The sequence below is a fragment of the Salvia splendens genome, chromosome 6 (assembly GCF_004379255.2).
Source record: "Salvia splendens isolate huo1 chromosome 6, SspV2, whole genome shotgun sequence".
Taxonomy (NCBI): Eukaryota; Viridiplantae; Streptophyta; class Magnoliopsida; order Lamiales; family Lamiaceae; genus Salvia; species Salvia splendens.
Window position 1 is genome coordinate 30,638,977 of NC_056037.1, and position 27,509 is coordinate 30,666,485.

The following is a 27,509-nucleotide window of genomic DNA, read 5'->3' on the forward strand; positions in this document are numbered from 1 at the left end:
CCCAAAAATTCACACCACACTACATCCATTCTCATCTTCATTCTCACATATCCATTCTCATCTTCATTCTCCCATATCCATTTTCAATCTTTCTTCCACTCCTACAACATAACAATGTCCGGCCAAGGCAATAACCTCCCGGGCTCCCACGGTTGGAACCTCGAATGGTTCTCTTCACAACCGTTTCCTAGTCCTGAAACGGAATATTCGGCCCCTCCTCAAACCCAAAGTTCGGGCGTTCCGGGTGGCTACCGGCCATACCCAATCGACGACCAAGATGCCCCCGAGCCTAGGCCGACCGCCCCCTCCCAAACTCCGACTCCTCCTACTCGCGGTGTCCGCACACCGTACACTCCGGCGGAGATGGATAAATTGTTCGCGACGTACTTGGAAATCTCCGAAGATCCGGTGGTTGGCACGAACCAATCCGGCGATCACTTTTGGTGGCGCATCGCTCGCCGGTACAATGAAAACCGGCCGCCGGGAACAATCGAGCGCAACGAGAGTATGGTGCGCAACGCCATCTACCGAGCCAACGAAGAAATTGACAAGTTCAATGGCTATTTTCTCCAGGAAGAGCGGTCGGCGGGGAGCGGCCGGAGCGAGGTCAACATCATCACTGCCGCGATGAGCACCTACCAATCCATGAACTACAAGCCATTCAAGTACCTCAACGTTTGGCAGAAGACGCGGACGCACCCGAAGTATAGGGGAGGCATAACATCCTCCTCTAGCGGCTCCTCTAAACGGTCAAGGTCGGCATCCCTATCCGACGCCGGCTCCGAAGAAGTGGCTAGCCAACTCGCCGGAGCTAACTTGGGTAGCCCCGACGCCGGCCCGAGCGGTTCCCAACGCCGACCGCAAGGAAGGAAGAAGGCGGCGGCTGCAACCGCCAATGCTCCCGAACCCGCTCTCGTTCCCGTTCCCGTTCCATATGCGCCACCTCCATCCCCACCAACTCGTTGTGGACCCTCTTGGCCCAACTCAATATGGCCGATATGTCAACTATGACCCCCTCGCAACTTCGATCGCATGAGGCCATGATATTGGGCCTCCAAAGACAATTGGGGGTAGTGCCGCCGGATGAGTAGTCTTCCATGGGGGTATTTTTAGTTTTTAATTATGTAATTTTTAATTATTAGGAGTTTAATTATGTAATTTTTAATTTTTAGGATTTTAATTATGTACTTTTTAAATTTTAGGTTTTTAATTATGTCATTTTTATTTTATTTGTCATTTGTAATATTATTTAGGTTTTTTTAATGAATTTTAATATTATGGAAATGTTTTTGTTTAATTGAATTTTAAATTGAATTGTGCTCGTCCTTGCGGAAGAGCACAGCTGTGGGTGTTGTGCTTTTGCCAAAGAACAGGCAGAAAAAGTGGGGTCTGGCCCACAACCGTGCTCGCTGGCAAGAGCACGATTGTGGGTGCTCTTACCCCCTTAATTTAATTTGGCATTTTCAGTTTATGCCTCCAAGAAATCTAATAAGAGGGTGATTTTGGAAAAAATAGTTAGCCGCGACTCTTCATTTCTTTTCTAGTAGCGGTGATGCTTTGCTATTTTTTCTGAATTGAATTTCACAATAATTATCATAAAATTAGAGATTCAATTAAACTTTAAACATCCTAATTAATTAGGGCAAAAAGTAAAATGTAAAAGATCTATAAATGTTGGCAGCAACTTACAATCAATTTGCAAAAGGCGAATTGCCGAAGATCGAAAGAATAAATTGAACGTGGAGATCCACTGGTATATTCCGGCTAGAATTCGCAAGATATTTTGCAGAGAAACAAAAAGGAGGGTAGCTCAAGTGGTGGTCCTCTCACTCGACTCTAATGTCGAATGACTAGACTCAGGAGTAAGCAAGTGTGCACATATGAGAATTAATGCAAAGCTCGGTCCAGATACAACGCTCCTTAAATCCACTGGATCACTGGGTCCAGGAACTCAAGAGAACTACAGTGTTTTTGTCGTTGGACACACTCGACTCCCCTTCAAAAATAAATCCCTCAACCCGAATACTATGAATTAGTATAGGGAAGTGGGGTCGATCCCACAGAGATTGATTCGCAAAGTAGTGCTAAGAGACTATGGAAACAAACGGCTGCTGCCACGCAAAGGGGTTGAGATTTTAACTATCACTAGATCTAGGCAAGAAATGTAAACGCTAGACCTAGGACACAGAAAACTTACTGGAATCAGACATCAAATCCGAAAGACACAATTACTCCCTAGACTAAGTAAACAATTACCTAATCTAGCTAAACAGAAAGCAACTAACAGTGGGGACCATGTTTCCAGAAATAGCAAGTACGGTAAAAGCTGCAGACAACCAACCCTTGCAATTTCCTAACCAACTCAGACGCGTAAATGCAGAAAACAGAGCATACTCCTGGATTCGAACAGAATATAGAAATTTGGACGCCGGAAACTTGCTACGAATCGGAAATACACCAGATCTACGTAAACTAGGCGAAATGAAATGAAAACACGTAAGCGCGGCATAAAATTAAACACTCCTGCTCAGAATCACGTCGGACGCTTAATCCACTCCGGATCCAAGCAATCCAAACTCAACAATCAACAAAATCAACTCCATAACTCCGATTCTAACAGATCTGCTCCGATCACCGCCAAATTCCAACAATCACGAACAACTCCACAACATTAACCAGACAAAACCTCGATTCATTCACAAACCAGCTCCATTCTCCCAGATTCAACCATTAACCTGCAATAATCCAGAAATCAACCAACTCCAACAATCCAACTCCAGAATTCAAGTAAACACAATCAAACAACAGGAACCATCACGATCGACGTAAACGAAAACGAAACTTGCATAAAAGTAAGAAATATCCAGAAACAAAAGAGGTCCGAGCTTCGAACAGCGAAGCTCGGCGAATTCAGCAGAAACGAAAGCGGAAAATAAATTGTTTCTTCGCCCTAAAGAAGGACGGTGTTACAACCAGATCGAAAATGTATGAAAGCTAGAGGTGAACCCCCTAGTGTGCCCTGAATTTCCCACCGAAAGAACCCAAGAGTGTGAAGAGAATGGACTAAGCTACAGGCTGTTAGCAAGGTCTCCACCGAGAAGATCCCTCCAGCTTGCATGCTTCTTCCTTTTATAGATGCGGACATAGCCTTCTAGAGTCTTCGTAGAAATCCCTATTCTACCCTTCAACTCCGAGGCTTCCTCCGTCAAGCAATTTCCTTCATAATGTCCACTTTTTCGCCCGTTTCCTAGGACCATGCAAGCGTCCTCTTCTTTTCCTGGATCTAGCGAAAACCTTCACACACCTGGCTTAAATCGTGCGTTAGACCCAGTAATTTCACGAAATAAAACCCCTAGACCGATGCATGAAATTAGCCTTATCAGTAGCCTTGAATCCATGCCCCGTGGGAGGTAGTGCATGTGTCAAATTTAAAATCTCCGAATCCAAACGAGAAAATTTCCAAAGCAAGAATCAAATCTGAGAGGCAACTTTGGAAATGTGTAAAATTAGGGAAGATTTCATGTAGCCAAATCTTTAGCGTAAAATTAGAGAAGATTTCATGTAGCCAAATCTTTAGCCCATCTAGTGTAACCTCCAAATGGTTTATGAGGTGCCTTAATATCAAGATCTTTCATGCGATTTCTCTTATCCTATAAATAGGTGGGTTTGAGAGATGAGAAAGACCAACAAAAGCATTCTATCTTCTCTCTAGCTCTCAACATTCTAGTCTACATTTTAGCAGCATTACATTGCTCGGTTCTCGCCTCCAAATCAAATTTGTTGGTGCCTACAAATGTGAGGTGGTTGTACTCGATAGGAGGAAAGTCGTTTCATCATTGGGGACGTTGCCTAATCTAAGAGCACTAGCCGTGTCTTATCTCGGCTTGTGGAGAGAGTGATATCTCGACTTGACTCGAAGAAGACAATAGTTTGCATCTTGTTATTTTTATTGTATTTATATTGTTATATTTGTCTTCTAGTTTTTTGGTTATTGTGTAATATCCTCATGTAAAACGCTACAATATTTCCAACATTCACAAAAACAAGATATTGTACTCTTGCCGAAATCATGTCGAACAAAGTTAGAGGGAATAGAAACAACACCATTGGATCGTCCAACTATACCTGAGGATAAGACATACTATAATGGTTGGGATGCCGATGATGTTTGCCATCAAGAAGATTTCTCGTGTAAGAACTATATCTTGAATGACTTAGAGGATAGTCTCTATTCTATCTTTGCCGGAGCCAAACCTCCAAAGTTTTGTGGGAGGCTCTTGACAAGAAGTATCGCGTTGAGATGCCGGTACAAAGAAATACTACCTTCGTCTACAAAAAATAGATTAATTTTAATATTTTTGGTCGTCCATCAAAATTAGATCAATTCTAAATATGAAAACTTTTAAACAAATACTAACCTTAGAGCATCCGCAGCGGTGAGCAGGACGACGTCCGTCCGTCCGTGCCAGCGGCAAGACACCGTTGTCCGCCGCTACGCACTTGCCGCTAGCGCGGCGCTGCTCGATGCATCGAGCACGTCCGTGCCAGCGAGCAGCGTACGTGGCAGCCTCCCATTGGCTAACGACATAGCCGTTGGCAATTTAAATTTTTTTTAAAAAAAATCAGATTTTAATTAAAAAATCTGATAAAAAATAAAAAAATATTTTCCCACTTCCCAAAAAATTATATCCGTTTTCTACCCACTTTTAATTTATTTTTCAATTTTCCCCCCCAAAAAATACACATTTTCATCTATAAATACTCTCACTTCCACACCCAAAAATTCACACCACACTACACAATTCTCATCTAAATTCTCTCATTTCCATTCTCAATTCTCAATCTTTCTTTCACTCTTACTCTTACAACAAAATAATGTCCGGCCACGGCAATCACCCCCCAGGCTCCCACAGTTGGAACCCCGATAGGTTCGGTTCACAACCATTTCCTAGTCCGGAAACGAAATATTCGGCCCCTCCTCAAACCCAAGGTTCGCAAGTTCCGGGTGGCTACCGGCCTTACCCGATCGACGACCAAGATGCCCCCGAAGGGAAATACAGGTGGACACCCGAGCCATCCATGCCTAGAGCGGGACGGAGCGGCCCCTTTCAAACTCCTCCACTTGTCAATCTCCGAAGATCCGGAGGTTGGCACGAATCAATCCGGTGACCATTATTGGTGGCGCATCTGTCGCCGGTACAATCAAAACCGGCCGACTAGAACAATAGAGCGCAACGAGAGTATGGTGCGCAATGCCATATACAGAGCCAACAAAGAAATCCAAAAGTTCCAGGGGTATTACCTCCAGGAAGAGCGGCCAGACCGAGCTTGACATCATCAGTTCCGCCTTGGCGACCTACCAATCCATGAACTACAAGCCGTTCAAGTACCTCAACATTTGGCAGGGGACGCGGTCGCATCCGAAGTATAGAGGAGGAGTAACATCCTCCTCTAGCTCCTCCTCCAAACGGTCGAGGTCGGTATCCCTATCCGACGCCGGCTCCGAAGATGTGGCTAGCCAACTTGCCGGAGCTAACATGGGTAGCCTCGACGCCGGCCCGAGTGGTTTCCAACGCCGGCCGCAAGGAAGGAAGAAGGCGGCGGCCAACTGTCGTCGCTCCGCGACTCCATCAGCCCCCACTCCCGAACCCGATCCCGCTCCCTATGTGCCACCTCAACCCCCCACCAACTCGTTGTGGGGGATTTTGGCCCAACTCAATTTGGCCAATAGGTCCAATATGACCCTCGAGCAACTTCGATCGCATGTGGCGATGATACGGGGTCTCCAAAGAACATTAGAGGTAGAGCCGGATGAATAGTCATCCACGAGGGTAATTTTTAATTTTTAGGTGTTTAATTATGTAATTTTTAATTTTTAGGATTTTAATTATGTAATTTTTAATTTTTAGTATTTTAATTAAGTAATTTTTAATTTTTAGTATTTTAATTATGTAATTTTTATTTTTTTTGTAATTTGTAATATTATTCCGGGTATTTTTAATGCATTTTAATTTTGTGGAAATGTTTTTATTTAAATTGAATAATATAATGGTGGGACGCTTGAGCTTGTCCTTGTGGAAGAGCACGGATGTGGGTGTTGTGCTCTTGCCTAAGAGCAGGGAGTAAAAGTGAGACCGGACCCACATCCGCGCTCGTTGGCAAGAGCACAGATGTGAATGCTCTTACACATCATTTTAAATGTGGACCCACAATCTATTAACACTATTTCCATCATATTTTCTTTTTCTTTCTTACTTTATCAGTTACGTACTTCCTCCGTTTTTTAAAAATAGAAACATTTAAAACGACAGAGGTTTTAATGCACAATTTGGTACAGTAAGAGAGATGGAAAGAAAAATTGGCAAAGTAAGAGAGAGGGAGAGAAAAAATAATGTTAGTAGATTATAGGGTCCATTTTATTAGTGATATAAGTGGTAAATAAATTGATGTACATGGGTGTAATAATTTCGTAAAATAGAAAGTTTGAAAGTTGCTATTTTTAAGGAACAGACTAAAATAGAAAGAGTCGTTATTTTTAAAATTCGGAGGGAGTACTAAAACTAGCGTCATTTAAAGCCTTTTTTTATTTTTCCGGGTTGCAGCTGGGCTTTGACTTTGGGAATTGCGCCTTGGATAACTTGGGCCATACAACAACATTGGGCCGAATAATCTCAGAGCAAAAGCTGGGCCAAATAATATCAGAGCAATAATTGGGCCTTGGTGTGCAGTAAACTTATCTAAATTCCCCTAACAGAAACCGCAACTCACCGTCGCCGGTAATGGTTGCCTCCGAACCGGACGGTCGGTTAGCTGCCTTCCTGAAATCGGGCATCTATAGGCTTGATGAAGCCAACGCATTCTTCATCGATCCTGTTCGGCTCCTGAACCGATCATACACCCGGTTTAGGGTTTCTCCGTCCACCTACTACTCCCGCTTCTTCCCCTATTCGTATCCTTCAATCTGTAATCCCGATGTTTCGCCCAAAAACCCTAAAAAGCGCAAATTCCGCAGCAAGGACAAGAAGATATCTCAGGCGCTCAACTCGCGGGAGAAATTGGCCGAACGACGGCATCAGGTGATTAACCAAACAAGCGCGGGAAATATTATGTTTTATTCATGCCTTTCAAAATAAATGATTGTTCGTGTTGTGGTTTCGGATGTAGGAGGTGAGAGTGGGTTTATTGAAGGCGCATGAAGCTTTGCTCGGTGATAGTGAGCTGCTGCAAGTTTTGAGGAATCTGAGGGTTGATGGAGAGGAAAATTGCGGAGAATCGACTTCTGCGGAGCGTGACCTAGATTTTGTGGAGTTAGGGAGCGTTTGGCAAGCTCCATTTTACGAGATTGTTCTTAAGGTTGGAGATGACGGCAGTGCGGTTGAAAATGCAGGTCAGGGTTTATCACATAAGATTTATATTGCTGTGGCATTACGATCGTCTTCTTCCAATACTGAAATCAACGTTGATCTGGATTATGGAATTGTTTGATTTTAATAGCTGATTGAGATAAAAATGATAATTGGATGCATCTTGTTGATTTTGCTGCCCACGGGCATAAATTTCCCTTCAAATCTTCAGGTATTGGGTCCTCATATCAAAGAGAGGTTCCTGTCTTTGACAACTTAATCACCAATGAGTCGAGTCATGACATAGAAGCTGAACTATTGGAGCACAAATACATATTGCCGAAGAAAAGTTGTTTCTATATGGTATGTGTTCAAACTATTTCCAAGAGCTAGCTTGTATTGATACTCAATTGTTTAACTAACAGATAGAATTTAATTGCTTAATGATTATGCCATGGATCATGTTGGTGGCTTTTTTTGCTGGGAAGTTGATTTTGGTGGCGTTCAAACTAACTTTTTATATGCTTTGTTTTCCTTGTCAACAAGGAAGTCCGATCTGAAGCAGATTCACAAGCTGATTCCCGGTAAGGAACTTAGTTCCTTGTTAAGATTAAAACGTGTCGTTTCACATGTCTGATCTTAGTGTATTTGGTGGATAAAAGTTATTCATTACAACACCAATTTGTAGTGTACTATTATTGGCTGTGTTTCTGCCAGTCTTATATGTTTTGCATGGTTTAGAAGTTATTAGCTTATATTCTTCCATTCTTTGCATGGTTCTGGGACTTAACGTCCTATGCTTTTTTACAAATTGTACTAAGGTTTCATGTTGATCTCTGGCAGTGGAATCTGATTGTGGCTTCAATCTAATAGTGATTGATCCTCCGTGGGAGAATAGCAGTGCTCATCAGAAACAAAAGTATGCTCATGAAGTTCTTTGTTTTTTACTAACACTGGTGCAGAAAAAAGTTACTACTATCACATGCTCATAAAGTTCATTTGCTTTGCCAATTCTTTGGTTTTCCACCTGCAGGTACCAGACTTTGCCTAATAAGTACTTTTTATCTCTTCCTGTAAAGCAACTCACGCATAGTGGTGGAGCTTTAGTAGCCTTATGGGTAACCAATCGGGAAAAATTGCGAACCATTGTGGAGAATGAACTTTTTCCCAAATGGGGAGTCAAGTCTGCTGCTACGTTTTACTGGCTGAAGGTATCGTTGTATCCTCGCACTATTAACAAGCACAGCAGGGCGTTCTGTTTATTTATAAATCCAGTGATAGGTGAAGGCGGACGGCTCCTTGATTGGTGAATTGGATCTCTTCCATCACAGACCATACGAATGTCTTCTCCTGGGTCTCATTGATGGAAAGGTGAGGCTGAGTGGTCAAGTTTTCAGTCTGCTGTCGTTCTGTTCCCAATGTTGATGATCCAGTCCATGCAGGGGATGGATTCTGAAGAGTTGCAGAGACCGATAGCAATTCCAGACAACCAAGTGTTCATCAGTGTTCCAGGAGATCATTCAAGGAAACCCCCAATTGGAGGTATTCTTGCAGCGAGCTTTTCACCTACTTGAATCGTAGTGTGTTGTTGCTTTGATCCTTATTTATTTTCTCTGATCAGAGTTGCTACTGGACTACATCCCGGGACCCAAACCTGCACGTTGCATAGAACTGTTTGCTAGAGAGATGATCCAAGGGTGGACTTCATGGGGTAATGATCCACTGCATTTTCAAGATTCGAGGTACTTCCTTCCTTCTAGAGGTAAGTAAAGATTCTTACTTTTGAGGATTCCATCTAATGTGATATTTTCTCAAAAAGGACCGCAGAGATGAATGATTTATCACAATAATTAACAACATCATTAACTTGTTTTCTCGTATCATGGAATGCTTACTGCTGTTATTAGTCAATTTCGTACCGCAATCATAAAATTTAGAGTCAGAAAAGGAGGATTTTTGTTTATTACTACTAACCAATTAGAATATTTTGACGACAATTGCATAATTGACTGGAAATGTGTGATATTCATTGATTCAGTTACTGTACTATCTTTAGTTGGTCTATTTTGGCTGTGCTTTAAAAACAAAGATTCATTCTAACCAATTAGAATATATAGACATTTGACGTAATACTGGTTTCCTGCTCCGATGTTACAAAGATTCATTGCTAAACCCTTTCTTTCTTACATATATTAATCGTTTCTAAATTTTAATGGCTGCGGATTATTTTTCCTACATACTCCCTCTGTCCCATTAGATATTTTGAGTTGTCTAATTAAAAATGAAACGTTTCTAAAAATGGAAACAACACTCTCTGTACTTTTTATTCCTTTTACTATACTCTCTCTTTATTAACTCACAAAACAACACTACATAAAATCTCATGCCGAGAACCAAATGTTTCATATTTAATGGTACGGAAGGAGTATATTATAGTAGTCGTTACAGTCATGCCACGGAAACTAGAGGTTGATTTTGAAACTAACATGACTTGGAGACGTACTGATTTCACTTGGTACCAAACACTACAAAGTATTAGTATGACATAAGTTTTAAGAAACGTGGCTAGAAAAAAGTAGTATACTTGAAAATGAGTTTTATTTTTTATATATAAGTTTCATAGTAATAGAATGGAGTGAAATGAATTTGTAAAATGTGAGATCTACATATCAAAAATTGTAGAAATTGATAATGTAAATTAGAGATTTATTACTACTAGTATTTTGGGGTAAAATGAGATATTTTATTATGGATGATGAAGTATATTACTATCGAAATGGTTACTACTATTTGTTTGAGAATTTTATTCACTCCATTGTTGAGGTTAAGGAAAATATGAGGCGACTCTTCAACTAATGTGAGTGTATGCGAATTGTAACTACTCCATACCCCAAGTTATCTTCGTCTATAGAATGTAGTCTTAGTTATAGAGGACACATAAAATCAAGTAGGAGAGAGATGGAAAAAATGATTGAATTGTTATTAGTGGAAAATGATGCTCTTATTAAAGAGACAAAACTAATTTTGTTTGGTGATCCAAAATGGAAAAATATGATTTTTTTTTGCTAATGAAGATTGTACTTTTTTGGTTTGTACGAATTGATATCTATTCGTTATGTTGGTCTTCTCTTAGGGACAAAAGGTGATTCGCTCACCCCAGGCGCCCCCATAACCCGGCCCGACATCGCTATGGAGGGGTTCAAACACGGTACCTCAGCGGCCCATTAGGTGGGAGGAACTTATACTGGTAACCAGCACACAAGGAGCCACCACAGTGGTGAAACTCCCACACTGCGGCTGCCAGCATTCGATCCTGTCTGCTTAGGGACAATCTACCACCCAGGAACCAACTGAGTTAAGCCCGTGCGCCCCCATAACCCGGCCCGACATCAATATGTTGGTCTTCTCTTATTCTTATATTATGATCTTACATGTTTATTTTTTGGATTTTTATGCTATATTTATTTGTTACAAGCTAGATCAAATGTAAATAAATCTGATTTAAAGATTCATTTTGTATAGAATTCTGTAAAATGACCAATGATTCTAGATCTAAAGATTCATTTTGTTGGCCACCTAATTGTAATTATACAAGTATCTTAAACTAAACAATGCCAAATTTGATTTCTCAGAATTACCTTTTAGATAGTAAAATAAAAATACTGTCTGTATGTAAAAGCCAAAATGGATCAATAATAACCATATAATTTACAGCTATCATTTAAATATATACTCTTCTATATTTAAAATATCATACAATAATCAATTACTTAGTCGACCGCTCTTTATATTTGATCGATTTTGATTTTTGCATCTACTACAAAGATTATTGATGTTGATTAAAGCATTCACATTTGACCATAAAAAACGACACAAATATTTTTGGTTTAAACATATTGACTCAATATTTTTTAACACCATTCCTATATCACTAGTAGTAGGTTGATTTTTGCCCTCCTCATCCAAAACCCTATCTCTTCTCTTCCACTCTCTCTCGCACACAGGCTCAGACCGTGAGTGAGTGTGTATATACTCCATATAAATATGTGTGCACATTTGTGGACGACTTTAATTAAACTCCATCAACTGACTTTCTGAGACTCTGAATATTCAATTCATTGAAAAGGATAAAATGAGGTCCATGAATCTGGTGGATGCCTGGGTCCAAAACCTCTCAATCTTGAAGCACCCTTCCCCCTCCAAATCTCTGCTCGGATCCATCAGATTCCAACCGCTTTTCCTCAAATCGTCGAGGCTAATCGCTATCTCCGCCGTGCTCACCGGCGAGGAGCCCAGAATCTCGGCGCCCTTCAATTTCAACGCCTACGTCCTCGACAAGGCCAATCATGTCAACAGGGCGCTCGACGACGCTGTGGCGGTCAGGAATCCGCCGATGATCCACGAGGCCATGCGCTACTCGCTCCTCGCCGGCGGCAAGCGCGTCCGCCCCATGCTCTGCATCGCCGCCTGCGAGATCGTCGGCGGCCCCCAGTCCGCCGCCATCCCCGCCGCCTGCGCCGTCGAGATGATCCACACGATGTCGCTCATCCACGACGATCTGCCGTGTATGGACAATGACGACCTCCGCCGCGGCAAGCCAACCAATCACAAGGTCTTCGGCGAGGACGTCGCCGTGCTCGCAGGTGTTGCTGATTTACCCCTAAATTCTTCACTTCAGATTTACTTTGATTTAATTATAAATTAATGCTTAAATTCTACTGTATTGATTTTTCAATTTATTAGCGAAATAATGCCCTCACTTTTTTAATTCACACCAAAGGGAGTAGTATTAATTTTGCAGTAAATAAATTACTAGTTAGCAATGAACCTTTTTTTTGTTTTGTTTATTGAAATTTCTGTTATTACAGGTGATGCTTTGTTGGCATTCGCGTTTGAATTCATGGCGACGGCCATGGTCGGGGTGGCGCCGGAGAGGATACTGGCGGCGGTGGGGGAGCTGGCGAAGGCGATCGGGACGGAGGGGCTGGTGGCGGGGCAGGTGGTGGACCTCAACTGCACCGGCGACACAAATGTAGGGTTAGACACATTGGAATTCATACACATTCACAAAACTGCCGCATTGCTAGAGGCCTCTGTAGTTTTGGGGGCTATATTGGGAGGTGGAAGCAACGATCAAGTTGAGAAATTAAGAACTTTTGCTAGGAAGATCGGTCTGCTCTTCCAAGTTGTGGATGACATTTTGGATGTTACAAAGTCGTCGGAGGAGTTAGGGAAGACGGCCGGGAAGGACTTGGCTGTCGACAAGACCACATATCCGAAGCTGCTGGGGCTCGACAAGGCGGTCGAGTTTGCCGAGAAGCTCAACGAGGAGGCCAAGGCGCAGCTGTCCGACTTTGATCCGCTCAAGGCGGCCCCGCTCGCTGCGCTGGCGGATTACATTGCTCACAGGCAGAACTAGTTCTGCTATCAAAAAAAAAAACCTTTGGTGTCTGTTGTAGAAATATTGAAGAGATGTTTTGCTATGCCATGAAATTGCATAGCAATTCTTTTGGATATCAACTTATATGGTTTCTTATAATCTTATAATCTCACTTGTTGTTGTCTGCTAATCTGTTTTTTTTTATTATGCAGATTCTGTGCATTGTTAGATTGAATGTAATAATGGTAAAAGTGTAGTAATAGTGTTGGTTAAGCTTGGTTCATGAATGTGGACAGCCTCTTGGTGATATCCAGCAATTTTCTTTGGTGTGGTTGATCAGATTTTCGAGGTTTAGATTTTCTTTGGAGTAGGATTTATTAATCACTTTCTAGTTAAAGAGTGTGAAGAGACAGTTATATTTTGCATATGATCATCGATTTGCAGAATTGAACCTTTGAATATCGCAGCATCAAAGATTAGTACTCCTCTATTAACAAACGCACATAAAAGATTATTTAAAAATAAAAAGTCAGCTCAAATTTAAGTCCCTGTCAATCCAAATAATAAATATTATCCTAAGTGCCTAAATTTTGTTTGGTATGGATTAGCATCAGCATGGAATTAACAGCATTACTATGAATTCCTATCCACCTTAAATATTTGGTCCATTTTGACTTATTAACCAAATTAGACCATATATTAAATTGGATGGAATAACTAACTTGTTACTACTATATTTTAATGAGATTTGGCGCCTAGTAGTGGAGTATTAACTTTGAAGATAATGCACGACTTTTGATAAATCTATTGTAAGAGTTTGATAAGAAAGAGCAAAGTTGGCGAAGGCACTCGCAGTAGTGCTCATAAAAACTTGTCATATGTGATCGGCAGGTTTTTAGCGCTATTGCAAGTAAAGATGTCAATCTGGTCAGCTTAGAAGATTTTCAAGCCAATCCTGCTCGGGTTGCGGGTTAATTGAGAGCAGACTAATCGAGTTGCGATTTTATCTAGTTATAAATATTCAATCCTAACTTTAACGGTTCAGGTTTTGGACTAGTCCAGCTGGATAATTGGGCTTCCATCAAGGAAATTAATATGTGGTCCGACTAATACATAATGATGAAAATTAGGCATATTTATAGGGTAGTAAAACATTTAACTATGAGGTATGTTTAAACTAAAACATAATTACGTACAGATGGATATATTCAATCAGTAACACTTTTCAACAACAAAAAACAGGAATTACCAATATTATCGGTAAAATTGCAGTTTTTTAGTGTAATCCGTGGATACTTCCTCATCATTGGTTTGATTAGTGTTATAAATTTTTTACTACAATCAGCATGTTGTTTGGTTCAATTCAGACATAAAAATCGTCGAATAATTGAGGCATCTTGAACTAAAAAAAAATTCAGTTGATTAACTGCGTGCCAGACAGGGATTAAGTTGTTTTTTCCACTCTCTAAGAATAATTTTGATTTGTGGCTAATAGGATTTAATCCCTTCAGCAACAGATAAAGTATGCCATTTATTTGAAGGTTATAGTGAAATAATTGTGGCTATGATCACACTCACACCTATTTATTCCACGCCGAAACTGAAATCTAATAAGTCTGCTTGAAAATCTCACTTGTCATATTAGTTGAAGCATATAGTTACTCCCATCCTTAAATAATGATAAATAAGTAGTAGTACTAGTATTTAATTTCCCATCCTAAAAAAGAGAGAAAACGAATAATATTTTTTTAATAAATGCATATATGCTAATCAGCTTTCTTGCCAATTGTGTATACTAGAAGTCAAAAGTCTCATGAGTGAAAAGTAAGTATTAGGCTCCAGTCTAACGTGGAAGAAAATGAATGGTTTGCTGACCAATTCGATAACCGATGAGTGATAATTTTGGCCAAAAACTTCTTTTTGAGTGATTTTGATTATGAGGCCACCCACGACGCATTACGCGGGTGGCTCGTGTCCAGTCCCTCCGTGATGAGACGGGCGCGAGACGCGTTGCAGCGTCTCGTTTCGTCATCATTCTGCCGGAACTCCCGTCACGCCGAGACAGTCCGCGAGCTGTCTCGCAACGCCTGTGAATGCAAAGTAGGCTCTTTTTGCGCAGAAGCATGAGGCTGCTCGGAAGGATATGGAGCAGGCGTTCGGGGTTCTCCAAGCGCGCTTCAACATTATCAAAGCCCCGGCTCGTACGTGGTTCATGGAGAGCATGGTCGACATCATGTATACGTGCATAATCTTGCACAACATGATTGTCCAAGACGAAGGACCCGAGGTGGGAAATTGGTTCGACCCTGAAACCCCCGGAAGCTCAACCGCAAGTAGTTCGCGTCGAAGTGGAGTGCATCCGTCTATACAAGAACGATTGTCTATTCGGGCAAGGACACGTGACTCTACCACCCACGCCCAACTCCAAGATGATCTAATAGAGCACATTTGGGCAAAATTTGACGGAGGAAATTAAATTATGTATTTTTAATTTTTTTAGGATTTTTAATTATGTTTTGTTTTATTGTTTTACGAATGTAATGTTGTAATTTTATTTTATTTAATGAAATGTGTTTTTATTAATTGAATTTGTTAGAAATAAAAATAAAAAATAAATTGAATGAATAGTAATTTAAGGGACGGATAAGAAATGGAGGGTTGCAGGTTCCGTCCCTTAGTTAAGAGATGGAGTAAAAAAGTACAGTGAGACCTATGAATAGTAATTTAAGGGACGATTAAGGGACGGATAAGTGACAGCATTGCGGATGGCCTGATACACCAAGATTTCTCTTTTGCTTTTCCCCCTTCATTAAAAGATATATAAATAAATAAGTGTTTAACAAATTAATAAAATAGTTACAGTAAATAGTATATTTTTCCTTAGCCCTCCCTCGACCTACCAAATTTTATGTTTAATAAAGCAACATTTTCACATATTTAATAGTTCAATTTTATGTTTAATAAAGCAACATTAAGACCATCCACTACGCGTCTCGCCGGCGTCTCGCGTCCCGTCCCGGAGAGACGGGACCCCGGTGCGACGCGTTGCAGCTCGCCATCCCGTCCCGCGTCTCGTCCCGCGTCGCGTCCCGTCGAGCCACGAGACGGGCTGTCTCGCCACGCGCCTAAGCGACGTGGCGCGACCCGGCGTCGTGCGTGACGCCCACTCGCCGGCCCGCGAGTGGGCGTCGTCACGTGCTGATGCAATAAATATTTTTTTTTCAAATTCGAATTTTAAAAAAAATAAAATAAAAAATAAAAGAAAAATAAAAGAAAAAAAATTGTAACGGTAATAATACCATTTTTTTGTTTTTTTTTAAATTTTTTACTCTATAAATACTCCTAAACTTATCCTCATTTCACACACAACTACACATCTATTCTTCATATCATCTAAATTTTCTCTCAAATTTTCATATAACAACTCAAGATGTCCGGCGACGGCGACGGCAACTACGGCGGTTCCGGCTCCGGCGGGTGGGATCTCAACGCGTTCGGCGATTGGGAGACCATGATCAACACATTGGGCGGTTCCGGTTCGTCAACGCCGGGGACCCAGGGTTCGGCGACGCCAGGGGGGTACCAACCACCCAATTTTGACCTTGATGCATATGTTCGTCCCTCCGCCCCGCGGTATTTGCAGGGATTATCCCAGATCCGGGAGGATTTTCCCGTTGATCCCACGCCGGGAGTAGGCCGAGGCAGTGGAGGTGGCCGAGGCGATGGAGGTGGCCGAGGCGGTGTACAACCCCAGGTGGGCGAGGACGAGGAGGAAGAGGATCTAGGCCGGCATCCGTACAACAACCTCGAAACGCTGGCGGTGTACAACGCCTGGATCACCGTCTCGTACGATCCCATCGTCGGGAATCAACAATCTCGGAAGTGTTTCTGGGAAAAGGTCTGCGAGGTCTACCACCAGATAAAGCTGAAAGGCTCCCGCAAGCGCAAATTTAAAATGCTCCGCTCTCACTTTGACCGAGTCGACCGATAGGTCAAAAAATTCTGCGGCATCTACTCGGCCGAAGAGGCGCGCTACCAAAACGGCGCAACGACTACCGACATTTTGACGTCCGCTTTGCGCGCCTACTACCAGGACGAACGTCATCAATTCAGATTTGTTAATGTTTGGCAGGCCGTCAAGGACGAGGAACCGTGGGCCGGCGGTTTTCGCTCCAGCTCGGGCTCAACCTCGAAGCGCACGAAGCATATGGCGAGTGGCCAATACTCGTCTGGTGGTGACACCGCTGAGGGCATCAGCCAACCTGAGGCTGAATCCCAGGAGTTTGCGGGTACGGTCGGCGATGCTGGAGGATCCGCGAGTGGGCGCCGTCGGCCGCAAGGGACGAAGGCGGCGAAAGCGGCTAGAGCAAGGAAGGGCCGAGGAGAATCAAGCCAGCCGGCCTCGGGATCGGGCTCGCGGGGAGGCTCGGACACACTTATGGTGGCGTACATGACCGCCACAATGGCGGACACTTCCCGCTTCTCGTACGCCCAATTCACGGCCTGGTGGAACGGAATTGTGTATATGGCAGCACAACTTGGCCTTCCGACTCCCCCTCAACCTCGAGCGCCTCCGGAAGATGATTAGCCGGCGGAGTAGTTTTTTTATTTTTCTTTAAATTTGTATTTTAAATTATGTTGTGTGTTTTTTATGTTGTGTGTTTTTTAATAAAGTGTGTTTTTAATAAAGTGTGTTTGTTTTAATTGAATTGAGTTGAGAAAAAAAAAATAAAAAATGAAATTGAATGAATAGTAATTAAGAGACGAAATAAGGGACGGTTAAGGGACGGAGCGTTGCAGGTTCCGCCCCTAAGTTAATGGAGGGAGGAAAAAAGGACAATGGGGCCTTCAAATAGTGGTCAAATAGTATTTAAGGGACGGTTTAAGGAACGGTACAGAGACAGCGTAGTGGATGGCCTAAGTACTCCATATAGTTTTGAGAAAACAAAAAAGATACAACTACTACTACTACAGTTTAATACTGTGCATCTTCTTCTTATATAAATATAAATTATAACATAAAATGGCTTGGAAAAATTTGATAGGGACTTAAAAAAATTCCAAATCTAACTTTGTATGAACATGGAATATTTTCAAGTATTTTCACCATTTAGAAGTTGGTTAGATAAAAAATACACAATTTGGCACATGAATGAAAAATTAATGGTAAAAGAAGTTCAAATAATTACGTTTCTAATTAAATATTCACAAATTTTGATTCGATTTTAATTTTTGACATTTAATAAACTGTTACAAATAAAAATAAATTAAAAATAAAAATAAGTGGATAAAATCACCCTCTTTAACATGGAGTAATAAAATTACTTCAATTATTATTGCTTTATCTCTGGAAATAAAAAAGAAAAACATGCACATTTATATCATGATATGAACACACACACACACAAACACAAACACACACTCTGATTCTTCCACACTTGGCAAAGCTAATTCCTCTTCACCGTTGCACCCCTCTGCCCTATAAACTCCTCTCCCACCACTCCCTAAATCACACAGATCTAGAGAGTGTTTGTGTAGCGAAAATGATGTGGGAAGCTGGAGGATCAACAGCTTCTTCCTCGGGTGCTGCCGGAGCTGCCGGAGCCGGCAGCGGCGACGGTTCAGGGAGGAGGAAGCCTTCGTGGAGAGAGAGAGAGAACAACAGGAGGAGAGAGAGGAGGAGGAGGGCGATTGCAGCTAAGATTTACACAGGGTTGAGGGCGCAGGGGAATTACAATCTGCCAAAGCACTGCGACAACAATGAAGTTCTCAAAGCTCTCTGCAATGAGGCTGGTTGGGTTGTTGAGCCTGATGGCACTACCTATCGCAAGGTGAATTGATGATTCCCCCTCTCTTTTTTATAGATGAAAAATCTATTCGTTTTAGCTTCATTTTGCTCTGGATTTTATAGGGTTTTGCTTGATTTTGTTTGGATCTGTTAATTGGGATCTTTGTTTCTCTGTTTCTACATGATGATTACTTTTTTCATCTAGGAAAAGGTTTTTAAAGAGAGTTTTCTATTCCATTGCTTCCTAGCTAATTTTTTGCCCCAAATTTGAATATAGAGGTGAAATTGTTATGGATCTAGCACTTGGATTAAATGTTTGCATGCCATAGATGAGTACTCGAATCTGTTCTTTTCAATTTCTAGAATTTGGTAGTAAAATTTGCTTATTTAGAAGTTTAGAAGTAAAATTTTAGCAGTTTCTGTTTTATTGAGGCCTGCTGTCTATTTTTGAACAATGATGTGATGGTGAACATTTACAATCTCTTATTTTGAGAATTACCTATTAATCTGGGTATTTCCATATTTGTGATATGATTTAGAGGTAATGTTTGAGATTGTATGGGTGTTAAGTTTAATGGTTGAATTGGATATAGGGATGCAAGCCAATCCCAATGGAAATAGGAGGCACCTCAACCAACATTACTCCAAGTTCTTCAAGAAATCCAAGCCCACCATCTTCCTATTTTGCAAGTCCCATTCCTTCCTACCAGCCGAGTCCGTCATCCTCGTCCTTCCCCAGTCCATCCCGTCTAGATGGAAATGCTTCGTCACACCCATTTGCCTTCCTCCTTAACTCGTTCCCTTCATCTTCTCTGCCTCCTCTTCGAATATCCAACAGTGCCCCTGTTACCCCACCCCTCTCCTCCCCTACAAGACTTCCCAAGCAAACTTTTAACTTGGAGACCCTTGCAAAAGAATCCATGTCTGCCTTGAATATACCCTTCTACGCTGCCTCCGCCCCTGCCAGCCCAACCCGTGTCCAGCGCTTCACTCCAACCACCATTCCAGAGTGCGATGAGTCTGACACCTCCACCATTGATTCTGGCCGTTGGATGAACTTCCAAGCCTATACGAATGCTGCCAACATGGTCCCAACTTCTCCTACCTTCAATCTTGTGAAACCCGTGGCTCAACCTGTTCCTTCCCAGGATGCCAAGTTGGATAAGGGCAAGGGTGTAGAGTTCGACTTTGAGCACATGGCAGTGAAGCCATGGGAAGGTGAGAGGATCCACGAGGTGGGAATGGACGATCTTGAGCTCACCCTAGGAAATGGCAACACTCGCGTTTGAGGCACTGGCCCAAAGGATTTATAGATTTGAGGTTAGTTGGTAGCATTCCTTGCTCTTGCTGCGGCCTTAACAAGTTCATGCCTCAAGTTTTAGTTTTCATGGAAGACGAACGTTGGCCCATAAAGACCGAATCAGTTTGTCTTTAGGTTGGATTCTCCATTCTTGTTGTTTCTGTCTGGCCTTTTATTTGATCTTTTTACTGTTTTAGCTATTATTATTGGCCCCAGTTTAAGTTGCTTGGGGTTCATTACATGTTGATATTTTTTTTTTCTCATTTTTTCGATTGTGAGCAAGATTATTATAGACTAGTAAGGATATTCTTCCATGTCTGAACTATTTGATGTTTCTTCTTAATCAAAGATTAGTTTTTTTTAGCAGAGCATTTTCCTTCTTGCAGTCTGCAAAAATGTGATGCAAGATTTGGTTGTATTTCTTAATTCTTGCAGCATCATGAGAGGCGATTCGATTGCTTATTTTTATGAATCATGATTTATTAGAGATGGCTAAGATTAGATTGAAGTATTTGTGGTTAATAGTGACTTGGTAGTCGCAATAATACAGTGTACACATAATAAGTTGGTTATTAAATGAAATAAACAAATTCAAGAATTGAAAGATTGGATTATCATGTCATATTTTTGATGGGGCGGTGTATATTTGGGTGGTGGTGTTATTAGAGCGTAATGTGTGGGGTTTTGTTGTCACATGTAAGTGGTTGATGAATGATAATGGTGTTGGTCTACTTGTCTCAAAAAGATATGGATGGCATTATTATCTCATGCTCATGTGTTTATGTCTTTGGTCAACCATTCATAAGTAACCACATTTATCCGCACAAAACGGACTAAAAAAATGATCAAATCTGATCGTGGTTGGGATTTTGGCCATCTAAAGGGTGATGATGATGTTGATTTTGGTGGTCAATTAATATTACTTGAGACATGACTCTCATAAAGTATTTTTTGCCCTTTAAGAGGAGAGAAATTCCCCTGTTACATATACATGGTTAAATAGAAAGAGTCATTTGAAACCCAAATGGTGTGGGCGAGTAGCATACACTCATCAATCTTTAACCAAATAGTCAGGGGATCGATCCATGCCTTTTAAGCTAGTTATCTCATTATTGAGATGCCTTAAAAAAAAGATTGTTTGAAGAAATTTGAAGTAGCGACTGGACCACTGATCCCAGAAAGAATTCACTGCAGCGGTGGGCCATTCCAAGAGCAACTCTCGTACAGTTTTCTTATCCTTCTTTCATATGGTTATAAAGTTATTTCTCTCATTATCAATTATTATTTGTATATAAAACCAATCAAAGGAAGTTGGTACTAATAAGAGCAAGAAGGAAAAGACTGAGTCTCAATTCTCAGCTTTCTACAGCTTGAAGATTAAAGCTTCTGCTTGTTACTGATGAAACAAATGCAAAGATCGACGCGCAGTATTTACGTGGTTCGATTCTTGACAGAATCTACATCCACGGACCAAGAAGAGATCAATATTATTGCGAACACAAAACAAACGAAGACGATTACAATACACTCTCACTCAACTCGCCACTCGATCGGAGAAACAACTCGATCGTGAATCAATCAACTAGCTAGCTTGAGAATTACAAAATGTACTCACTTCTCTATCTACTTCTTCAATTGAAAAGGGTGTATATCACAAGTTCTGAAACTGAATTTTTATGTTTCAACTGAACGAGTAATTCAATTACAACGGCTATATTCAGCCTTAAGTCTTGGGCCATCAGATTTGGGCCTCGATACTCAACCACATGGGCCGATGGTTGATCCAGTCACAAAAGCCCAACAAAACTCCACCTTGGCTGCATCTACCATCTAGCCAGCCAGCTCCACCTTCACCAGAATTCTCTTATCTTCTTGATGTCAAGTTAACCAATTCCAAACAGTGCTCAAACTTAGCACTTGGTAAAGGTTTAGTCATCATATCAGCTGCATTTTCAGAGGTGTGGACCTTTTTGATTTCCACCATTCCTCTGCTTATCTCATCCCTCACAAAATGGAGCTTGACATCGATATGCTTACTTTTTTCATGGAAAGTCTGATGCTTGGCTAGGCTAATAGCACTGTTATTGTCACATAAGATGGTTACAGCCTTCTGCACCACACCAAAATCCTCCAATATACCCTTAAGCCACTTAGCCTCTTTAACTGCCTCTGTCAAAGAAATATACTCTGCTTCTGTTGTAGAAAGTGCTACCACAGCTTGAAGATTAGATTTCCAATTGATTGTTGTCCCATAAAGCTTGAAGATGTAGGCAGATTGGGACTTCCTACTATCAATATTTGCAGCATAATCTGCATCACAGTAGCCCATGAGCTCACTCTCACCATCCACTGTGCTGAACAACAACCCCAAGTCTTGTGTCCCCACTAGATACTTCATTATCCACTTCAAAGCTTGCCAATGTGTACCACCCGGGTCTGCCATGTATCTACTAGTTAGGCTTATGGCATGTGACAGATCAGGCCGAGTACATAACATCATATACATGATACTTCCCACAATATTTGCATATGGGACTTTGGACATCAGCTTCCTCTCCTGATCATTTGCTGGTTTCTGGCTGACAGAAAGTTTGAAGTGTGGACTTGTTGGAGTAGATACCTTCCTTGAGTCAATCATTTGAAACTTGATCAACATCTTCTTGATGTAGCTATGCTGCATCAACCATAGCTTCTTGGCAGCTCTGTCTCTTATGATATCCATGCCAAGAATTCTTTTTGCATTACCCAAGTCTTTCATTTCAAAAGCTTTCTCCAAGTCCTCCTTCACTAGTCTCACCTCTGCCTTGCAAGGACCTGCCACGAGCATATCATCTACATAAAGCAACAAGTAAGCCACTGCTCTACCCTCCTTATATCTTATGTAGACACAACTATCAAAAGCAGATTTCTCAAAACTCATCTTCTCCATCTGCTTATCAAATGTCAAGTACCACTGCCGGCTACTTTGTTTGAGACCATAGAGACTTCTCTTCAAGCAACAAACCTTGTTTTCATCTCCCGGTTTTATAAACCCTTGTGGCTTCTCCATGTAAATTGTTTCTTCCAACTCACCATGTAAAAAAGCAGTCTTTACATCTAACTGCTGTAACTCCCAGTCTTTTCGAGCCACAATTGCCAAGAGTATCCTTATTGAGCTATGTTTCACAACGGGGGAGAAGACTTCAGTGTAATCAATGCCTTCTTCTTGTGTGAAACCTCTTGCAACTAAACGAGCCTTGTACCTGATACTATCATTCTCTGAGGCCTCCACCTTTTTCTTGTAAATCCATTTGCAGGAGATAGGTCTTTGTTGTATCTGTGATCTGAGAACTAGAACCCAAGTTCTATTTTTAATGAGTGAGTCTATCTCATCCTCCATGGCCTTTATCCACCTTTCTTTGTCCTTGCTACCAATGGCCTCTTTATAGGTACTTGGCTCTGAGATTTCCAACTCCTCTGCAACACACAAAGCATAATAAACAAAATCTGCATCTCTGAACCTTGCTGGTGGTCTGATCTCTCTTCTAGTTCTATCTCTGGCCAGAACATAATGCTGATTTTGTGTCTTTTGATCAGAGTTATCTGGACTCATTTCAGTAGGCCGCTCATTTTGTTCATCCGAGGGTATCAAATGCTCCCTGCCATCACCACTCATGCCTCTGCCCTCAATCTCAGATCGATCAGAACTGGTCACAGTAGGTTCTGGGATCAGTTCTACCTGCTCAGTGGGTTTGAATGGCATATTGGTCTCATCAAAAACAACATCACGACTGATGATGACCTTTTGATTACCATCCTCAGTACACCACAGCCTATATGCCTTTGTTCCTTCTTGATATCCAAGAAAAATGCACTTCAAGGCTCTAGGTTCCAACTTCCCTTGCCTTATATGAGCAAAGGCTCTACAACCAAAAACTCTGAGCCTCTCATACCCTCCTAGACCTCCATACCATCTGCTATCTGGGGTTTCAAAACCAATGGATGAAGATGGACATTTGTTGATCACTTTTGCTGCAGTAGAGACAGCCTCTGCCCAGAATTTTTTAGGCACCTCAGAGGTGAACATCATGCACCTTACTCTCTCAAGTAGTGTCCTATTCATTCTTTCTGCAGTTCCATTTTGTTGAGGATTGCCCGGAGCTGTCCTATGCCTCTTTATTCCTCTCAGTTTACAGAAATCATTAAATTCTTTTGATAGGAACTCAAGTCCGTTGTCTGTCCTTAGACACTTCAAGCCATGTCCCTTCTCAACTTCAACAGCCTTACACCATACACTAAACTTTTCAAAAGTATCAGATTTCTCCTTGAGGATCCAGACCCAAACCTTCCTGCTATAGTCATCTACTATGCTCAAAAAATACCTTCCACCTCCTATGGAATTTACTGGGCTAGGTCCCCACAAATCAGAATGGCAATAGTCCAGAGGTCTTGTAGAATTGTGTTTTCCTGAGCCATAGGGCAGTTTCTTTCCCTTACCTAACAAACAAGACTCACACATCTTCACACTCCCCTGTTCATCACATAAGAAGGCACCCTTCTTGATCAGCTCTTTGAGTCCCTTATCACCCACATGGCCAAGTCTTTTATGCCATAAAATCAAATTCTGATCGTGTGTAACATGAGAACTCCCCACAATGACTTCAGCTTCCAGATAGTATAGTCTATTTCTCCTAGAGGCTGACATGACAGTAGCATCACCAGCCTTGACTTTCATACTTCCATCAGAAAATACACAAGAAAATCCCTTCATTTCCAAAACTCCAACAGATATGAGGTTCCTTTTAATACTAGGTATGTACCTCACTTCAGTTAGCAGTTTAATAGAACCATCATACACCTTAAAACGGATGTTGCCAATTCCTTTAATAACACATACCTGGTTGTTGCCTAGTAAAACAGATCCTTGTGCTTCAGTCAGGTCCTCAAACCAATTCTTGTGGCTGCAAATGTGGAAAGAACACCCGGAGTCTACAATCCAAGAATCTGCAATGGGCTTCTCAATCACATTCATGATTTGAGCCAAATCCAAGTCAGCTGCACAGTCAGCAGTGTTTTGATCAGAATTTCCTTCGCCCTGTTTCTTCTTCAAGGCCCAGCAATTCTTCTTGATGTGGCCAGGTTTCTTGCAATAGTTGCAAGACCTGGACTCCTTATGAGGTGGATCTTTCTGGCCCTTTCCTTTCCATTTCTCAAAGCCCGGTTTCCTCCACTTATCATTTGACTTCTTGCCACTGAATTTCACATTCAGACTCTGTGCAGTCTGGTCAAGAGATTTCCCTGAAGAATTCTGGAAGTCTTTCAATTTTAAAGCTGAATATACCTCATCATATGTGATCTTGGAGTCTCTACCAAGGAGTATGGCATCTCTGAATTGTTCGAAACTCTTTGGTAGTGAGTTCAGGAGCATAAGTGCTTTGTCCTCATCTTTAATCTCTTCATCAATATTTTCCAGATCGTCCATACACTTGCCGAAGTCTTCAAGTTGCTCCAAGATGCTCTTCGTTTCTGACACCTTGAAAGTGAAGAGTTTTTGTTTGAGGTGGAGACGATTGGCAAGCGACTTCGTCATGTAAATTGACTCAAGTTTCTTCCAGATTGCCGCGGCCGTTTCTTCCTTTGAGACCTCTCTCAGAACCCGATCGCCCAGGCTGAGGATGAGCGTACTATAAGCCTTTTGTTGAAGTTCTTGAGCCTTTATATCTGCCTTCTTATCGGCATCATCGGTGTCGTTAGCCTTCTCGCCCTGGACAATTTCCCAAAGCCCTTGCTGCATCAGCACGGCTTTCATCTTCAGCCTCCATAGGCCGAAATCATTGTTGCCTGTGAACCTCTCCAACTCAAACTTCACCAGAGACATCGCGCCGATCAGAAACTTCCCACAGACGGCGCCAATTTGATGAAACAAATGCAAAGATCGACGCACAGTATTTACGTGGTTCGATTCTTGACAGAATCTACATCCACGGACCAAGAAGAGATCAATATTATTGCGAACACAAAACAAACGAAGACGATTACAATACACTCTCACTCAACTCGCCACTCGATCGGAGAAACAACTCGATCGTGAATCAATCAACTAGCTAGCTTGAGAATTACAAAATGTACTCACTTCTCTATCTACTTCTTCAATTGAAAAGGGTGTATATCACAAGTTCTGAAACTGAATTTTTATGTTTCAACTGAACGAGTAATTCAATTACAACGGCTATATTCAGCCTTAAGTCTTGGACCATCAGATTTGGGCCTCGATACTCAACCACATGGGCCGATGGTTGATCCAGTCACAAAAGCCCAACAGTTACGTAGAATTTTCTATCATATGATGAAGTAATTCATAGATTACTAAAGTAACTAAACATCCTGTTATTTGGTCCAGGAATAATCATCGATGCAAGCCAAGAGTGAACTCTAGAAACACATAAGAAACTATTGATAACTAATTTTGACATGAATATTTATAGCTAAAACAGACATTGTACATCATTAGGCCCATCAGCCGTCTGCATAAAGCTTGGGATCTTCCTTTTCTTGTTCCGAAGGGTGATAAACTGGTAATTTCTTCACTTCAATGTAATTCACAAACTGGCATAGAAGAAGAAGAAGAAGAATCACATGGCGCACCTGCGAAAGATAAAAACTTTGTTAGCACATTAATAGGATCATTTGTACCATGATTGCACACAACTAAGAGGAATTCCTCATTCATTAACATAAGTTCAGAACGAAACAAAATCTTTGAGGTATCCAGAATCAATGTATATGATTGAAGGGTAACATTGAAGTGCATAATAAGGACATAAAAAAATGATGTATGATCTGCAAGTAGCTTTGTGAAAAAGGCCAATTAACTCAAGACAGAACATACCAGTCTCATAAGGATTGAGAGAATGAAAACAGTAACAAATTGACCCATTAAACCCAAATTTGAACAGATGAGTTTTCACCAACAAAAGTAACTTTCTACCATGGCAAATACTAGAGCACAAGTAGTGACGAAATCTCATTGAGAACTAAACAATGAATTCCAACAGAGCACGATATAGAGTCCCATGCAGGACTAAAATCTGTGATAGGGATATCTTAAAATGACAGGAACTACTGGCTTCTTTAGTACTTCTGGAATGCTGAAACAAAACTTAGAAGACATTCTTTTTAGATTTTCTAGCCACGGGAGAGCTTAACTACGACATGCTATATCTATAGCTAATGCCATTTCACCAATTCATTACGCTCAGTGTGTCGTTTCACAATCGCATAGATCCAACTATACCTCTAGCCAAAAATCCTATGTGAGCCACACTCTCAGATGCACCAAAACACTTCAACCAAAATTCACCCAAACAAATATTTTAATGCTAATTCACTCTAAGGAAACACATGGTTTTGCAATCTTAAACAAAATAAATCCATTAAACAGCTGAAAAAGAAAAAAAGTAGTAGCTCGCTAGATCAGTGTTCACCTCGGCTGTGGCGTGAAACACGCATGACGCTCTCGCGTGTTTTCGAAAACGCATTCTATTAAGCTCCCTCGTGGCTGCTTCAAACACACAACACCCCTTTCCCCTTCCACCATCTCCAGCCGGCGAAACTCGACGTCAATCCGAATTTAAGTGTTAATCGGTAACATTTCACCCTTAATTTCAATTATTGTTGCTATATTTTTGTTGGATATAGATTTAGGGTTTAGGGTTGGAG

The 27,509-nt window shown here is 41.4% G+C and overlaps 3 protein-coding genes across 3 annotated transcripts; all 3 read left to right on the top strand.

Annotated features, from left to right (window-relative positions):
• Nucleotides 1-6,724: 6,724 nt before the first annotated feature.
• Nucleotides 6,725-11,601, top strand: LOC121808339 (methyltransferase-like protein 2). The gene is made up of 10 exons (XM_042208764.1): nucleotides 6,725-7,076; nucleotides 7,165-7,387; nucleotides 7,576-7,706; nucleotides 7,894-7,927; nucleotides 8,187-8,262; nucleotides 8,377-8,554; nucleotides 8,625-8,714; nucleotides 8,786-8,885; nucleotides 8,965-9,105; nucleotides 11,470-11,601. Exons 1-10 carry the CDS (start codon nucleotides 6,780-6,782, stop codon nucleotides 11,472-11,474), a joined length of 1,275 nt encoding a protein of 424 aa, XP_042064698.1. The 5' UTR covers nucleotides 6,725-6,779; the 3' UTR covers nucleotides 11,475-11,601.
• On the top strand, nucleotides 10,682-12,913 carry LOC121808340 (geranylgeranyl pyrophosphate synthase, chloroplastic-like). The gene is made up of 2 exons (XM_042208765.1): nucleotides 10,682-11,986; nucleotides 12,212-12,913. Exons 1-2 carry the CDS (start codon nucleotides 11,476-11,478, stop codon nucleotides 12,760-12,762), a joined length of 1,062 nt encoding a protein of 353 aa, XP_042064699.1. The 5' UTR covers nucleotides 10,682-11,475; the 3' UTR covers nucleotides 12,763-12,913.
• Nucleotides 12,914-18,111: 5,198 nt separating this feature from the next.
• On the top strand, nucleotides 18,112-20,177 carry LOC121809530 (protein BRASSINAZOLE-RESISTANT 1-like). The gene is made up of 2 exons (XM_042210224.1): nucleotides 18,112-18,554; nucleotides 19,105-20,177. The coding sequence occupies exons 1-2, from the start codon at nucleotides 18,267-18,269 to the stop codon at nucleotides 19,798-19,800; spliced, it is 984 nt and encodes a 327-aa protein (XP_042066158.1). The 5' UTR covers nucleotides 18,112-18,266; the 3' UTR covers nucleotides 19,801-20,177.
• The last annotated feature ends 7,332 nt before the right edge of the window (nucleotides 20,178-27,509 follow it).

Bases quoted from the DNA above. Each gene is read 5' to 3' on its own strand.
- LOC121809530 (XM_042210224.1), top strand. From the start codon at position 18,267: ATGATGTGGGAAGCTGGAGGATCAACAGCTTCTTCCTCGGGTGCTGCC. The intron at 18,555-19,104 runs GTGAATTGATGA...AATTGGATATAG, and splicing joins ATGGCACTACCTATCGCAAG to GGATGCAAGCCAATCCCAAT.
- LOC121808339 (XM_042208764.1), top strand. From the start codon at position 6,780: ATGGTTGCCTCCGAACCGGACGGTCGGTTAGCTGCCTTCCTGAAATCG. The intron at 7,388-7,575 runs GTCAGGGTTTAT...TCAAATCTTCAG, and splicing joins CAGTGCGGTTGAAAATGCAG to GTATTGGGTCCTCATATCAA. The intron at 8,555-8,624 runs GTATCGTTGTAT...ATCCAGTGATAG, and splicing joins CTACGTTTTACTGGCTGAAG to GTGAAGGCGGACGGCTCCTT.
- LOC121808340 (XM_042208765.1), top strand. From the start codon at position 11,476: ATGAGGTCCATGAATCTGGTGGATGCCTGGGTCCAAAACCTCTCAATC. The intron at 11,987-12,211 runs GTGTTGCTGATT...CTGTTATTACAG, and splicing joins GGACGTCGCCGTGCTCGCAG to GTGATGCTTTGTTGGCATTC.